General features: G+C 43.1%; 1 protein-coding gene across 1 annotated transcript in view; it reads left to right on the forward strand.

The window, feature by feature from the left end:
• Positions 1-5,561: 5,561 nt before the first annotated feature.
• The window catches only part of LAPTM4B (lysosomal protein transmembrane 4 beta), a 61,426-nt gene continuing 50,760 nt past the window's right edge, over positions 5,562-16,227 (forward strand). The window contains exon 1 of the mRNA XM_068672330.1: positions 5,562-5,797. Within this exon, the coding sequence (XP_068528431.1) occupies positions 5,573-5,797 (225 nt within the window). The 5' untranslated portion in view covers positions 5,562-5,572. The remainder of the gene's footprint in view (positions 5,798-16,227) is intronic.

Here is a 16,227-nt window from a genome sequence, read left to right on the forward strand (position 1 = left end):
CCCATTGAACTGGGTTGGGACAGCCAAGCATTCTGAGCCAGTGAAGGGGAAAAGTCAAAGCTGTTCTTCTCCACTGGGCATGAGATGGGGCACAAGGTTCACTAGCTCTATTCAGCCAAGAGAAATAAAAATATTAGAGAAGTTCACAGACTTCCCCAAGGTAAAAGGAGAGAAAAATTGATGTTCTTTATTGCTAAAGTACTGACTAACAGCATAAAACCACTGCAGCATGGCAAGGTACAATGTGTAAACATTTCTTTTACATATTATTGTGCTCCATCTTTAGATGTACTTTTCAGACTTTTTTATTTATATTCTTAAATTTTATGTTGTGGTGATTTAACACCGATGGGCAGCTCAGCATCTCCATGCCACTCTCTCGCTCCTCCTCCTCAACAGATCAGTGAGAAAACAGGATAAAAAGAGGTTCATGAGTTGAGATAAGGGCAGGGTGATTGCTCACCAACCACAGAGGCAAAACAGACTCAGCAAAGAGAGATTAACGTAATTTATTGCGTACTCCCAACTGACTGTAGCAGTGAGAAACTAAAAACAAACTAAAACACTTTCCCCCCATTCACCCTCCTCCCCTCGAGCAGCACATGGGAATGGGGAATGGGGGCTGTGGTCAGTCCCTGATGCTTCATCTCTGTTGCTCCCTCACAGTCCCTCTCTGCCCCTGCTCCATGCAGGGTCCTTCCCACGGGATGCAGTCCCTTCCTCAACTGAGCCTGTGGGGGCTGCCCAGAGGCAGCAGCTCTCTAAGCACTGCTCCCACAGGGCTCCATCCCACGGGGTCCATCCCCCAGGAGCAAACTGCTCCAGCACGGGTCCCCCACGGGTGGGCGGCAGCTCCCCCCAGCCCCCTGCTCCTGTGTGGCCTCCTCTCCACAGGCTGCAGCTCTGACCCAGGGCTTGCACCTGCAGGGGCTCTCCATGGGCCGCAGCCTCCTCCAGGCCACATCCACCTGCTCCACCGGGGGCTCCTCCACCCACGGGGGGGCTGCAGCGTGGAGATCTGCTCCATGTGGGACCCATGGGCTGCAGGGGGACAGCCTGCTCCACCAGGGGCCTCTCCGCAGGCCACAGGGGAACTGCTGCTGCGTGCCTGGAGCACCTCCTGCCCTCCTGCAGTGACCTTGGGGGCTGCAGGGCTGCTTCTCACTGCTCTCTCCTTGCTGCTGATGCCCAGCAGGTTTTCTTTTTTTCCCCCTTTCTTCAATCTGTTCTCCCCGAAACACAACCAATGTTGCTCACTAGCTTGGCCCTGGCCAGCAGTGGGTCCCTTTTGGAGCCACATGGAGGTGGCTCTGGTCTGAGCTTGGGAGTCTGCTGGGCTGTGCTCACAGAGCTCAAACCACACCGGGTTGAACCACTTCTTCCTTGGTAGCTGGCATCAGGGGTCTCCCTGCTGGTGGGTGGGTTCTTGTCCACAGACCAGCTGATGGAGAGTCTGAGTCCACACAGGGAGTAGGTGATTACTTCTTTTATACCTTTTCTCATGCCCCACCTTCAGCCCTTTCGAAACAGTTGAATGTGAATCTGGTGCTGGTGATCAGCTGGTGCTCAGCTCATGCTCCAGGCGGTGTCTAGCACCTCCTTATTCTTAAGATTATTTAACTCTTGCATTCCTTTGTTCCCTTTATCTCTGTTTGTGTGAGCCTGCAGTGTCACTGGAGATTTATGGGGGTGGGGGAGACCACCAGGCCTCTGCCTGTCACCGTAGGACTTGCGTCAGCCTATACGGTGCAGTGACATAGCCAGGAATCCTACCCTCTGAGGGCACCCCAAAGCTATCTCCTTCTTTATGGCCATGCCACCCTAGTCCTGCCTTTGCCTATGCAGTGCACTGTTAGTGTGGTATCCTGTTGGTCAAGGTGGGATCCATGTATCTTATACTGGGGGAACATGCTGAAGGAACGATGCACAGTAAGCTAAAAATAGTGTCAAAATGGGCTGAAAATTATCTGTGTTCCCATCCTACATACTAAGACTTACAGGTCTTCCAGAAAGAATAAATGGAGAAACAGAATGGGATAGAAGGTCCTTTAGAGATCTGTCACTGTGAGCCAAAGACTTGTGCAGAAAAATGCCAGAGCTCAACTAATGCTGCTGAGGAACTGGAGCAAGCTATAAGAGATCAATTCTATCTGATGCGTAATTTAACTCCCCAAACAAGGAAATGCCCACACTATGTGCTGCTCTTTTCAGGTCTGGATGAAGCCCTATACCTTTAGGATTTATGAACCTATTGGTACCTGCAGCAGTAATTTTCATCTTGCTCATACCATCTGAATCATTTGCTTGCATTCTAAAATGTAGTAAATGACTTAAACAGCCATTATGCTCTTGTTTTTGTGTTTTGTGGGGACAAGAGATGAAGGTTGTGGTAGGTGCATGTTCTGTTGGTTACAGTGTTAACCCCTGTAGCTTTGTCAAAAGGTAAGTGCATATTCAGTGTGTAACAGGGCTGACCCTTTTCTTGGAGAATTTTTGGGCTCTGGGTTTTCCTGATTTACAAAGGCAACATATCAAAATATTTTAATGATGCATATTTTTTGTGATTCTGTAATTCTGTGATTTTAAAACCAGTGACAGAGAGAGAGAGAGAAACAAAACAAAACAAAACAAAACAAAACAAAACAAAAAACAGGTTAATAAGCTTATAGCCTATTATTCATTTTTTGGTACTGGAAAGGGGAAATTTGGCTAGCTATGTGTAAGTAGTTGTACATCAAGCTGTGTTAGTGTGATGTCTCTCTTACATGTCTCTAAAATGTATAGTGAGTTGCAAGGTGTTGGAGACAAATACTGTTCTCACCTTGAATTGTTTTACTCAAACCAGGAGAATGAATGACCTTTTGAACTCATTTTGAATTGCAGCAGCAGTCCTATTTTATTGCCTGTTGTCTTTTTGTCTTTCTCTGTGAAACAGAGATGGTGTCTGGTATTTATTGGAAGGTGACTTTTTTTTTTTTAAGTGGTGTTTTGTTTTGTTGTTGTTGATGATTTTTTAAACGTTATTGCATTATTTCTGTAGTCCTGGGTACTTGAATCATTTGCAGCCATCCTGAAACACAGGCTCCGGACCTGGCCAAACAAGAACTTGAGCAAAATTGCTCTTTAATACAATCAGCCAATACAATTTCCCAATGTTGTCACTGCCCTGTGCTCAAGGACAATACCTAGACCTTGGTTTCTGGACAATATTTAACCTTTTTCTTATCTTGTCTTAAACTGACAAATACAAAACAATTAACAACCTCTTTGCTCACCTGGGAGCACGGGGCTAATCCTACTGAGCATCATCAGTGCTCCTGAGAGCACTCCCTTCAACCACCCCTCTGTGTATGTGCTGCAGGCAGCACCGGGTGCAGTGTGATTGAATTATTCAAGGCCAATTGAACCATCTCTGTGGACTGCAAGCACAAACAGAAGGTCTGCAGCTTCCACACCACCTGTCCAGAAGCAGATTTGCTCAGGAAAGTATTTAAAAAGTTGGGAGGAGGAGTACCAGCAACTAGTCCTAATGAGTGAAAGAAAAGTGGATTGTTGTGTGTTGGAGCACAGTAAACCTCATGTTGTAACCTGTGTTGCCATGACCCCCACTTTTCCTTCTTTGCATCTGTTTTAATGCAGTTTGCAGCTATGTCCTTGCCACCATGGCTGGTAGCAAGGAGCACGAGATTGGGGTCACTTGGTGGGGTCTCTGCAAGTGCACCCTGTCAGCTACTGACTAGAGCCAAGGACTATCAGTGCATCAAGGCAGGGACTAGGTCTTCCATCTGCAAAGCGTCTAGGATGCTACAGAAATATAAATAGAAAGGAGCAGATTGGGCTTCATCACGTCTCCAAAACCTGCCTACGATTTGTACTTCTCTGGACCCTCTAGAGCTGATTATAAATGGGGAGTGTGATATAAACCCTGATGTTTCCTGATCTTTCCTATCAGGCTATTTGAATGGAAATTTATAACTGCACAGGAAACTGCTTTGAAGTAATTAATGATCACTTTCTCATTCTTCCTTTTTCTTCAGAGGATATCTGGATTACAGCCACTGACGGGAAACCATGAGAACTCGCTGGCTCCAGCCACTGACACCGCAGGCCCACAGCCCCCCCCCCCCCGAATATCCCAGCTCCTCAGGTCCCTTTTGTTTCCCCTTCTTATCAGTCACAAAGTCCAGGGGCCCCTCTCCAAAGCAATGCTGGAGCTCCTCAATGGCCCATCCATTTGTAACTGGAGACTTTGGGTCTTCAGCATTGTCTCTGTTATCCCTTGTCCTCCGGGTTTGTGCCTGGGTGTCCTTGTTTATCACACACCTTTGCTTATTATCCCATTTGCTTTGAAAAGGTCCTTGCTCAGATAACCTTAATGAAGCAAATGCTTTTACCTTCCGCATACTCTCACAAGTCGCATACACAAGATTTTAATCTTTCTAACTTGCATATCTTTACCTGCTGGTATTAAAGACAGAGGTCTGTCAAGGCTGTTGGCAAGACAGAACAGAACACATTGCTTGGGATTTTTCTCTGGTCTCTTGGATTTTATTTTTTATTTTTATCAATTATGGATGTTTCACTTTAATAGATTTTAGGGTCATCTTTGGATATGAATCTTGAAGATACAGTTTTTAGCTTATGCACATAATATAGTCCGAATTATAAAATCAGTGCCAGGTGGCTTTTCTATTTTTGAATAATAATATTTATGAATATTTTTTTTGTTGTTGTTTTTTTTTTTTTTTTTTTTTTTTTTTTTTTGTAAGGACAAGCTAAAAACTGAGGTTATAGAAAGTTCCCACTTAAGGGATTTTTAACTTAATTTACTGCAGTGGTTTTACAAGTAGGGATGAGGCACAGTTAGAAACGTTCCTCTGTGCCAAGTTAGCTTTTATCTGGGAGTTACTGTTCGGTGCAGATGTATGTATGCAATAAAAAAAGGGCCCCAAAGCAACCATATAGGGAAACATCTGAGTACTTTTCAGCGTTATATTTTGATGATAAACTGCGCAATTTGGGAAGCAGCCAAGATAAGATGTCAGCGACTGAATTATTGTCAGGGTCAGGCTAGGCGTGAAAACCTCCTGGTCGCATCTTCTCCGTTATTTCCTCTAGAGAACAAGTCTCAAGAATAAGAATAAGAATAAGAATAAGAATAAGAATAAGAATAAGAATAAGAATAAGAATAAGAATAAGAATAAGAATAAGAATAAGAATAAGAATAAGAATAAGAATAAGAATAAGAATAAGAAGTAAAAGCTGTCTGCTAGGTAGGAAGCTCAGCTTCTACCTGCATGGGGGCTGCAGTTTGAGCACCAGAAGGGGGTCCTTTCTCCTGCTGCAGTTCCCCCACCACCAGTGCACCGACTACAGCCAGCAAAAGCGAGGTTGCTGCCACTTTTGTGCCAGTTAAATCTCCACCACAACGCCAGCCCCTCGATGGCAGCAGCCATGGGAGCGGGTTAGGAGGACGCCGGGCAAACCCCAGCCGCTCCTGCCTTCACAACCCGGAGCCGATGCTGAGATTTTCCCCATCGTCTCCGGCCCTATCTAGCGGGGAAGGAGGGGGATGTTTCGTGCTGGGTGCCCAGCCAGGGGGGTCCCGCCCGCCGGGAGGGGCCGGCCCGGCCCCGCCTCCGCCCCCGCGGAGCGGTGCGGAGCTGCGCGGAGCCCGGAGGAGCCCGGAGGAGCCGCGGAGATGCTGAGCTCGCCCTGGGCACGCTTCTACTCCAACAGCTGCTGCCTCTGCTGCCATGTCCGCACCGGCACCATCATCCTCGGCGTCTGGTACCTGGTAAGAAGGGGTTTGGGGGGGTCCCGACACGGGCAGGCGCGGCTGAGCCCCGGTGAAGGTCCGGCGCTTCCCCGCCGCTCCTTGGCAGGGCTGGCGGTGGGAATCTGCCGACGGCAGGAGAGGAAATCCGTGGGTATTTAAGGGTTAGCAGGGGTCTCGAGCAAAAAGCAGGTTTGGGGGTGAAGATGCGAGAGGCGAGGGTTTGTCCCGGCTCCCCAAACTTCGGAGCAAGGGTTTGCTGCTCACTGCAGCGCTGGGGCCCCATGGATGCGCTGGATCTGCCGAGGCTGCTCGGGCTCTGACCATGCTGCACAGAAAATCTTGTGCTGTGCAAAAAGGGCAGGTGCTCTCGTCACTGCTGCTCCGCGTGTGCCAGATAACTGGTGGTCAGATAACTGGTGGTTGGTGGCATCTGAGCCTGGCTGACAGGGGGCTGGAGGCTTGCAGGAGCCTCTGCCACAGATTAGGAAGACTTCTTTCCTCCACCAGGCTGGAGGAGTGAAGAACTGACCCTTGAGGCACAGCCTTAATGGGTCATCTCCCATCCATCCAGAGGCTGTTGGGCACCTGGTGTTGTTGGACACCCAGTTGTCCAGCCAGGGAAAGAGGAGGAGACGCGCCAAGCCCCCATCTCCTCTCCCATCAGTGACAATCTTTCCTCAACCCCTTGGGTAGCAGGGCAGGAAAAGCAGCTTTCCCAGAGCCAGCCCCATAGTCGTGGGGTTTGCAAATGTGTCACAGCAATAAAAAGAGCCGGTTCGCTGTTTTGGGTTATGTGGATGTGTTGCTTCTCAGCCTGTTTTGTCTTCCCAGTCTCTTGGTGCAAGAAATCCTGATGCCAAGGCCATGCAGAGCTGTTTGCCAAGGGTCACTGCAGACGGAAGCAGATTAGACCCAGGCTTGTTTGCTAACTGCTGAAATTCCCTTCAGAAGGAAGTGAAAAATGCTCGGCCGTCCTCCATTGTAGGGCAGCTCATTAAATAAATTCAATCAGCGTAATTAAAATGCTAGGTTGACAACTATGTCCCAGAAATCACATAAAATATGATGTCCTATAAAATGCATATTTCACCACTGATAAAACGGTGTTTCAGTTCAGCTATTTCTTGCTCCCCATTTAATAGTTAAATGAAATATCCACAGCCTGTGGTATCCAGAATAACCACAGCATTGAAAAAGATGGCCTTTTTGCCCACCTACAACAGAGTTTCAGTGAGTCTGAATATGACCTGAAAGCTTTTGAACATTTCTTCCAGGATTCTTGTTATTTCTTTCTGCCTTCAGCTGAATGAAGGCTCTTTACATCAGCTCCACAAAGACAGGGATACAGATACTTTAGCTTTTCAGTGGACCTAAAAATATTCAAGGAAGAGGGAATTAAGTGCATTAGCTTAGCTTTAGTTACAAAGAAAAGGCTGAGGGCTTTTTTTTTTTAGGCTTTACCTACCATGTTACTAACATTTAAATGCCAGTGCCCCAGTTTCACTTACTACATTTGTGCAAAACCTCTTTAAAAATGTTCTGTTCTAAGTATTGATTTTTTTTTCCTGATTTATACCTCTTCCTATTTTGCTTCCTTCCCTTTTATGCATGTTTCAGGGCAGATTCCTAAAGGACTTCAAACTGACAACAGCTCATAACATGCCAGTTAACTCGTAACACTGCTTTCTACTCTTTCTCATATATCACACATACTTTTGTTTTTAAGGTTGACTATTATGAACAGAAATTTTGCTGCATGTTGATAGTAAATACTAAACCTTTTTGCTAGCTTACCAAGTTAGGAGGTAAATAAAGGCTAGCCGGTTAAGTCAATAAGCCCCTTAAGCCCTTGTTTGTAAGTTCTAGTTTACAAAGTCATAGAAGAAAATATCGTTTTATCTCAGATCAGTTGTGTTCTGATAACATATACATAAAAATTGGTGCTGTCCTGCTGGTGATTTTTCCTCTTCGTTCATTCTGTGTGGCTGTATTACTCCAAACCACAAACAACCTATGAGTGTTACCTCAAATAAAAGTTTGCTTTTTTTTTTTAAAAAAAAAAAACTTTGATTTTTCACCACACCAGTATGTTTTCTCTATACTGTTTGCCATTAATCTTTACAGGAAATTACTTGAGAAATAAAATCCCCCTAGAGAAAGAATAGTTTTCTTTTTGCTTTTTGCATATCTTGCTTCTTGTGAAGTGCAAGTCTTACTAATCCCCTGCCTATGAATATAATGATTCTGTACTGCAGAATGAGTTTCTTAAGAAGAAGAAAAAAAATAGTAGCTTGTAAGCTTGGGGAGGTTTTTTAAGTAACATTTTCACATGTTGAACAGGTTTTCAGTTAGGATAATTTCAGGAGGCAGAATTTCTGACTAAATGTGGAAAAAGCCGTGCGTGTCTCTGTGATGATGTTTTAGCTCTTCGGTTTTAATGTTTTAATTGGATGTTTGGGATCCTCCAAATAGTGGAGAGTGAAGGGAGGTGAATGCAGGTGGGGCTGTGGGGTGATCAGAGCACTTTCCCCTGCAGGTAAAGGGCAGGAACAGTGGTCTCATAAAATATCAATAGCTGGGAAATAAATATTTAACTTTGCTTCATTTTAGAACATAATGGATCTCAGAATGCTAATGTTTCTGCAGCTGTTGAGTTTCGGTAGTTTCTTTCTGGTAGAGCCATAGGCACCACATCTAGACTAATGTAATACAGCATTACATGACATTACACTATAGTATGCACCTTAAAATATACCATCAAAAAGCGTACTTCAAAGTAAAATGTAACTTGTAAAGGGTGGAGCAGCCAAATATCAATCAGAAGAAAATTCCTGACAGCAATATCTAGTAGGGCTCCAGAGTGGCCTGCACTTCAGGAGCTGATGTGCTGCACTGGGGAGAAAAACTTCAGGCATGCTGTAATGTTGAAGATAAATGTAATGTTTATAAACTGGCAATAATATGGCTGGCTGGAGGGTAATATTTATTCAGAAACCTGGGGACCAGTTCAGTTCAGCTGGTTATTGATCTTTGTCTCTCATCCCACTGGCATGGACTTTACACCTCTTTGTGTTATACCAAACACGAAATCTGAGGCCATAAGTAATAAAGCAGAAGACTTTGGGGCACAAAAGTCTTAAAAGTGTCATATATGTAGGGAAAAAAAAAAGAAGGACAATGAGAATGAAAAGCTGGCGTTTTTGTTAGCTCCAAGTGATCCAGTGGGTAGCGGTGAGTCAGAGTAATATCCTCTTTGGTAACAGCACTTGTAAACACAGCATGATGTCTTCCCGAGTAAATGCACTCCCCTTTCTTTATCTAAAAAACAAAGAAGAAACAGCGTCTGATGTGCTGACAGTGCCACAGAAGGGTTTTCCATTAGCTCGACACATGGCAGCAGGGGCTTTGTTTACACCCCGCGGCTCCGTCAGCACCATCTGGGACAGCAGCAATTATTTTCCATTGACTTGCGCGGGGCAAAGATGAAACTTTCATCTTTCTGGAAAAAAATAATCCGGGAGGGGTGGTGGTGGGGGAACGCGAGGAGAAGGAGCTTTGCCTCTGTGGATGCAGGGCAGCCGGGACCCCACAACCACCACGGGAGCTGTCCGGCACGGCCCGTGCTGAAGCTCTGCTCCGTTTCCTCAACCCAGGGCCCTGCGAGGGAGCCTAAAAATAAAAAACTAATGGAAGAGCAAGAGCCTTTTATGACTGCCAGTTATTCAGATTGCTGAGGCATTCTCTGAAGGACATGTGGTACGAACATAAATAGAGCAAGCCTAAGTTTTTAGCCGGGGTGGCTTCGACGTTCAAGCTATTTGTGGAAAGCTCAGGACGGATTGCTAGTCGTGATGTTTCAGTGCTGGATTTTTCTGAGCGGATGGTTGAAAACTTGAACGGTTTCTGTCAGCATTCCAGTTGTTTTTAATGAAGGGATAGAGTCCTAATGGATGAAAAAATGTATTGGTAGTATCCTTTCTATATGGTAAAGCAAAAGAGAAGTACTGCTTACTATAGACTCATTGTGCAATGGATGATCACTCTGCTGAGATCAGTAGAGTGCTCTTGGCCTGATGTCAAAAAGAGATTCAAGGTCTATATTTTGTGACTGGGCCATGCTTATTCCCTTGTCTTTTCCAAGGCCTGTGCAAAACAGCATGTATGGCGATGTGCTTAAATACCCATTAGAAGATTACTGAAATCTTGGCAGGGAGCAGAGATCAGCACTGGTTGTTCATGTAAACAAAATATACCCACACTGAGGTTCTTCTAACATGCTCTGTCCTCACTCCTGTAACCTTTAGACTGTCTAGGACTGCTCACATCACCAAGGAGTTGTAAGTGTGGGTCACCTGAATGGTGTGAAAAAGTCTTTTCAAGGAAGGCAGAAGAAATTTAAGAAAAAAAAAAAAAAAAAAGAAGAAGAAGAAGAAGAAAGAAGTGAAGTTATAATTTTCAAACCTGTGAGAATTGGGAGATTTTGAAAAATGAAAAAAAAAAAAAGAATTGTGAAAATTGTGAAAAGGGGAAAATTGCACCATTAGAAACTCTGAGGTTCAAGGAAACTGGGATCTTTGTTATCTTAGAGCCAGGTTGTGGGAATTTGCATGAATGCAAGTTTGAGGTCTTGTGTTTTACTTAGAAATTTCATAGAATCATAAAATCATTAAGGTTAGAAAAGACCTCCAAGATCAACTGGTCCAACCATCATGCTACCACCAATGTCACCCACTAAACCATGTTCCTAAGCACCACGTTCAACTTCTCCTTGAGCTCCCCCAGGGACGGTGACTCCACCACCTTCCTGGGCAACCTGTTCCAATGCCTGACTGCTCTTTCTGAGAAGAAATTTCTCCTAATGTCCAACCTGAATTTAGATTTCTTTGTTTTTATATAGAATGAAATTGGCTAAGAATACAGTTTCCCCAATTTTATGTGCACACAAATGGTCATACTGAACTCCCTGCTCCTTCAGACCAGCCAGGGATGTCACTTTCCATGTTGTGGCAGTGTGATGTAGCTGGGCTGTTGGGTCGGGTTATCCTGCAGGCACTGCTAGTCCCTCTTCTACCTCCTCTAACAATACAGTACTGGTGGTGATATCTTGCAAAATGGGGCTCGCTGTGGGCTCACCAGGTGATTACACCTCAGTGGCTCAGGCCTGGGCAGTGCATTCACAGGGAAGACATGGGTGGTGCCAGTGACATGGCTAATTCCCGTCCCTTAGCAGGAGATGCGGTGTCAGCAGCAGATGAGGGTTCCCCACCATCGGGTGAAGGGGTCAGCACATAATCTGAAATGACTCGAGCTGCCTGATTCTTGTAGTGGAAATAGCTGCAGTGACTGAATATTTATGCTCCAAGTTCCATGCCTACAAAATTATTGTTATCTTTTTTATTGTTTGTGCTTTCTTTCATAAAATGAGATCTTGGAGGGTGAAAAATATTCCCAAGTAACTCTTGGAGGCTTTCTGCTTTGAAAAAAATAAAATTAAAAAAAAAATGAGTGCTACTTTCAAAGATTTCTACATATCATTGATGTACATGTTGAATACCCAACTGGCACTGGAATCAGAGTGGGATCAGGGTATTTACTTTTAGAGTGATTCAAGTCTATTTCATTATCTTCTTCAAGATGAGCAGGGAATATATTAATGATCCTGCACATAAATGCCTACTCAGGACCTGCATGGTACATTCATAAGAAAATATATGTCTGCATTTTAGATATGATAAAACAAAGAATAAAGATCAGCACTGGTCATTAGACAAACAAGATGCATCTGCTCTGGAGAACCTTCTAAATAACTACATTCTGATTGTAACTTGTATAAAGAAACAGTTTAGAATTATGTAATAGCTAATTGGCAGCTTCATGAAAGGCTTCTGGTGAAGTCCTTAAATAAATTCTTCCCACCATGCACAAACCTAGGCTGGATTCTACTGTGCAGGTCTTTATCCCATTTCCTTATCCCTTCTCAGGCCAATTCATGCCTTGGGACTCCTTCAATTAAAATACTGAATAAAGTGCCATGTGGGAGAAATTGAAATTGTACAATCAACAAGACAAGTTGAAAAGACCCTAAGCATTCACCCATGGGTGGCAGAATTAACGCATGAAGAAGACAGAAAGTTTATCCGAAACAAAAAAAGAAAAGGGTGGATTCATACGTACCTGGTATCTGACACTACCTGTGCTTTCTGTTCTGAGTGAAAATCTCCAGGTTTGCTTGTTTGTTATAATGCATAGAGGAGCTGAAGCCGCATTTTGGCAGTCCTCCCCAGACTTTGTCACGTATCAGCATGTTGATTAATGTTTCTGTTTTAAAAACTTTTTAAAGCATTGGACAACTAAAATTCCTTGTAAGTATCTTTTGGACAGCCCGTGCATTTACTGAACACAAGGATTTCTAAACACTTCTTTAAGCAATAATCACATTGTGTATGCAGGTTTCCTTATATCCCCAGATGCCATGCTGTGATTTTTCACAGAGTCTGAATGATTGCAACTAGAGTTGGTAATCTGCATCAGCTGTCCAAAATAATGACACATTTGTCTTTTCCAATTAACATAGCTATCAATTCAGAAAACGCAAACTTTTGTAAAATGCATTTTTTTTAGTAAGGCTTTCAATAGGGTGATAAATTCACTGAGATTACAAGGAACAGTTTTCTCCTTCCCATGAGAAAACGGACAGTCGAAAGAGGAGCAGAGATTAGATAAATGTTTGTTACTGGAAAGAAACACATTAAGAGTACACTATATTTACTTTCTTTTTAAAGATGGCATTCAAAAATCATGAACATATTTACAGAAAGGAGAGAAGGTATTGCATTAATCAAGTAAAAGGTGTTTAGCAGTTCCGTTGACAGTTAATGTATATTTCCTGTTGAGCCAGACATTAAGCTTTGTAAACTGATCATTGATTAGAGTGACGTCAGTGAAAATGCAATTAGTCTTATATATTCCTGGACATATGGAACGGATGTTGCAAAATAGGCAGGAATTAATCTCCTCTATTGCCTTCTTCCTCTCTCATTTTATTGTGAGGCTCATGACTTGACTATAAAGCTACGGATATTCAAAGTGGCCAAAACCTGAAAATGCATGCAAGTTTCTCTGGTGTAAGGCAGCTGAGCTTGAGGCTTAAAGGCCCATATCTCTGGACAGCAGAACAGGAAGGGAAGAGCAATGCTCATTACTGAAGGTACAAGAGTACTCCTCATCCATCTGAGGCATTGTCTCTGCCAGCAAGGCATCACTAAAGAAATAATTTGGCCTTGAGCCTAGTGCAATGTTCTGGACCTCCTGTGGATCTGCTCTCATTCGTGTGTCTGCAGTCAGCTCCGACTCCTGTGATCTTCGTCCTCTGGCTTAGAGAGCTTTTTAAAGTGCTGTGGCTGCTTTTCACTTCACTTCTGGCTTGTGCTGAGCATGGTCTTGTTCTGTCAGGAGATACTTTAAGTAGTTAATTCAGACAGGACAAATGCTTTTGGCAGAAGCACAGATTTGCAGGAAATTTTTACCTTGCAGAGGTGCATTTTCCAGCTGTGAAACAGCTGGGCCCAGGCAGATTGGATAAATGTGATCAAGTTGTTTACTACTTCAGTAATTATCTGTAGTGTACCATCCTTTGTGGTGTGCCTGCTTCTTTTTTTACACAACTAAATTGCTGCCTGGCTTGCAGAGTGATGTGAGGATGCAGTGTACTACCTGACAGCCCTTTTCCATTGCATGGTCTCTGTGGAAATTGCCTGTGGTGACTACGTAAGAATAATTGATCAAAGCTTTGGTGATTTTTTTGTTAGGTTGTTTGTTAAATAAGCAGGTGCGTGTGGCTTGCTGTCAGAAGCTGGGACACTCCTCTCATGATTGCAGTAGCTCATGCCCAGAGAGGCTGGAGGTCAGTCTGGGCACAGATGTCACCATGAGCTGGCATGGGTAAGGTACTCCAGCTGCTAGCCAGGGCCTGGTGCCTCTGGCAACCCAGCCTTCTTATTTCCAGCTGCTGTGACTGGGTCATCCTCTGTCAAGAGTCCAAATTAAGGTTCAGACTCATGGGAGGTTCCCTAAATCACCCCAATGCTGACATTTGAGCAGGACCACCCTCAACCTTTCACAGTTTTATTTCCAAATCTGTGTTTGGAAGTCAAGGATGACTACAGAAACCAAACAAATCCCAACTGACTATTTGAAACTCTTTTTCTAACAAAGTTTTAATGCATGCCAACTCATTTCTGGCTCTCCACAGCATCCCGAGCCAAGGTGTGTTTTAGTACAAATTGTGAGTTGTTCAGGCAATGTTGTAACCAGAACATTGCTATATGATTAAATTCCCCCCAGGCTGGGCAGAAGACTTCAGCAATCATTTTCAGGACCTTGATCAGATATAGTTTCAACTTTCTTTAAATGCAATGCAAAAGTAACAAAGAATCCACCAATAAATTTGAATGCAAATATCCCATTCCTCTTAACCACAATAGGACTAAGATTAAGCATATAACAAATTAAACTCTATCTCTAGGGAGGCAGAAGTCTCTAGTGTGCATCCTGTACTGCCCGTCCATCTATTTTTTCTTTTGTACATTTAGTCATTACCATATTTCATTAGTGACAGGCCTCTTGTGGTTTGGGTTTTAGGACTGTTTAAAGGCTGGCAGCCAGCAGCAGTTGAGTCATTTGTATAGAAGGGTGCTGATAAATTATGCTGGACTTCCTCTATCAATTTAATCAGCATAGACTTTAAAGTTCAATGCTTAGTGTCATTATAATAATCAAAGTTGAGGTTGCATATAAAGTCTGATTAAAATATTTTATGCACCTTTCTGTTATATGCTGTCTATAATGGGCAATCTGTATTATGCTAATCTGAGCCTTCCTGGATCATTCTTTGAATTCTCATGAGTAATAAGAAAAAAACAAGCAAAAAGAATTGCAGACTCTATGCTGTCTTTTCCACATTGATGAACAACTTAGTTGATACTTCTGGTTTGACTAATGTTCTCCCTATTCCAGTGCAGTGTTTCAGGTAGCAGCCAGAAACATGTGCTTAGAAAGAATTACTTGTGCAGGGAAGACATTTTCGTTTATTCTCCTACTATTTTTAAGTTAGGGCAATAACCTGAAGCGTGAGGGCTTATTTTATTTTATTATTTTTTTAAAATGTCTTGAAATATGACTGAACATGTGCACTTCCTGAATAAACATCTCAACCTTTCTGTATTCCTCCTTCCAGTTTCAGTAGTAATGTCTGTGAATCGATATCACCGGTGAAAGGGATGAAGGATTTCCCTTTAACCCAACTTCACTTGGCCATCTTTGTTTCCCTTCAGGCTGTTACTCTTTTTGTGGGGTGAAAAGCTAGCCAAGTGTGACTGGGTTTCCTTCCTTGAATCGTTCATTATTTCATGCATCACTTGCAGCTTGTCCCTAGCCACATCACTGGAGAGTACATACATTTTAAATAGCATGAAGCAGAAGGCTTACAGAGTGGAAAAAAGAGCGAGAAGTATCTGCTCAGACAGCCAGAACTGTCCTGATCCTTCCTTTCCTAAGAGTTCAGGCCACCGCATGACGTGTGCTCAGATGTGTGCTCAGACGTAGCTCCTGGCTTCTCTCTGCCCTGAGGGGGAAGACGATTGAATTGGTGCCATGAGATCTGTAATGAAACTTGGGCACATACCAACACACTTCTTGTCTTCTCACGTCATTTGCCTGCTTTCCACAGCAGTCAGACAGCTGTAAAAACTTAATTTCTAAAATTGCCTCCTTTTTTCCTCTTCAATCAAAATTCAGAAAAGAAAAACATAAACTTTGCCCAGCGGGGAGAGGATATAAACAGGTAGAAAATTCTGCCTGTAAGGTACTATAGATCATAAACCTTAACTCATCATCAATGCTAAAAAAGAAATTTGTGAAAAGAGCCCCAGATGGCACAAACCTACACCAAAATGTTGTTAAATCCTGAAGACTTTTTTTTTCTATTGTTGGATTCTTGTGTTCTCTTGATAAACAAAAGTTTTCTTGATGATGTCTTTTATGCTAAAAGTAATATGCAACAAAAATGCAAAGAATATGCCCAATGGGATAGTAAAAGTAGATAAAGAGAATTAAGGCTATTTGAGTTAACTTACCTAGACATCTTCCACACATTCTAACCTTCTCTGATGGTAATACTGACTTCAAGTATCCAAGTATTATAAAATATTTACAGACCTGTTGTTAGTTTAGTTTGAAGGAGCAAAAATGTTTTTGTTTCTGTTTTGTTTTTGTTTTTCTCTGGAGAATGAACACCATGGAGTTTTGCTTGAAACTCCCTTCATTTTTATTAAAAATGTTTATAATTTCTTACTAGTGAAATTAAGGTAATCAGTGACTTGCTTCAATAATAATTCTGCAGAGAGCAACAAACTAAAACCTACCAGTTTTGCGTGTTTTTAAATGTACTC

This window comes from Anas acuta, chromosome 2, assembly GCF_963932015.1.
Source record: "Anas acuta chromosome 2, bAnaAcu1.1, whole genome shotgun sequence".
In the NCBI taxonomy this organism is placed as follows: domain Eukaryota; kingdom Metazoa; phylum Chordata; class Aves; order Anseriformes; family Anatidae; genus Anas; species Anas acuta.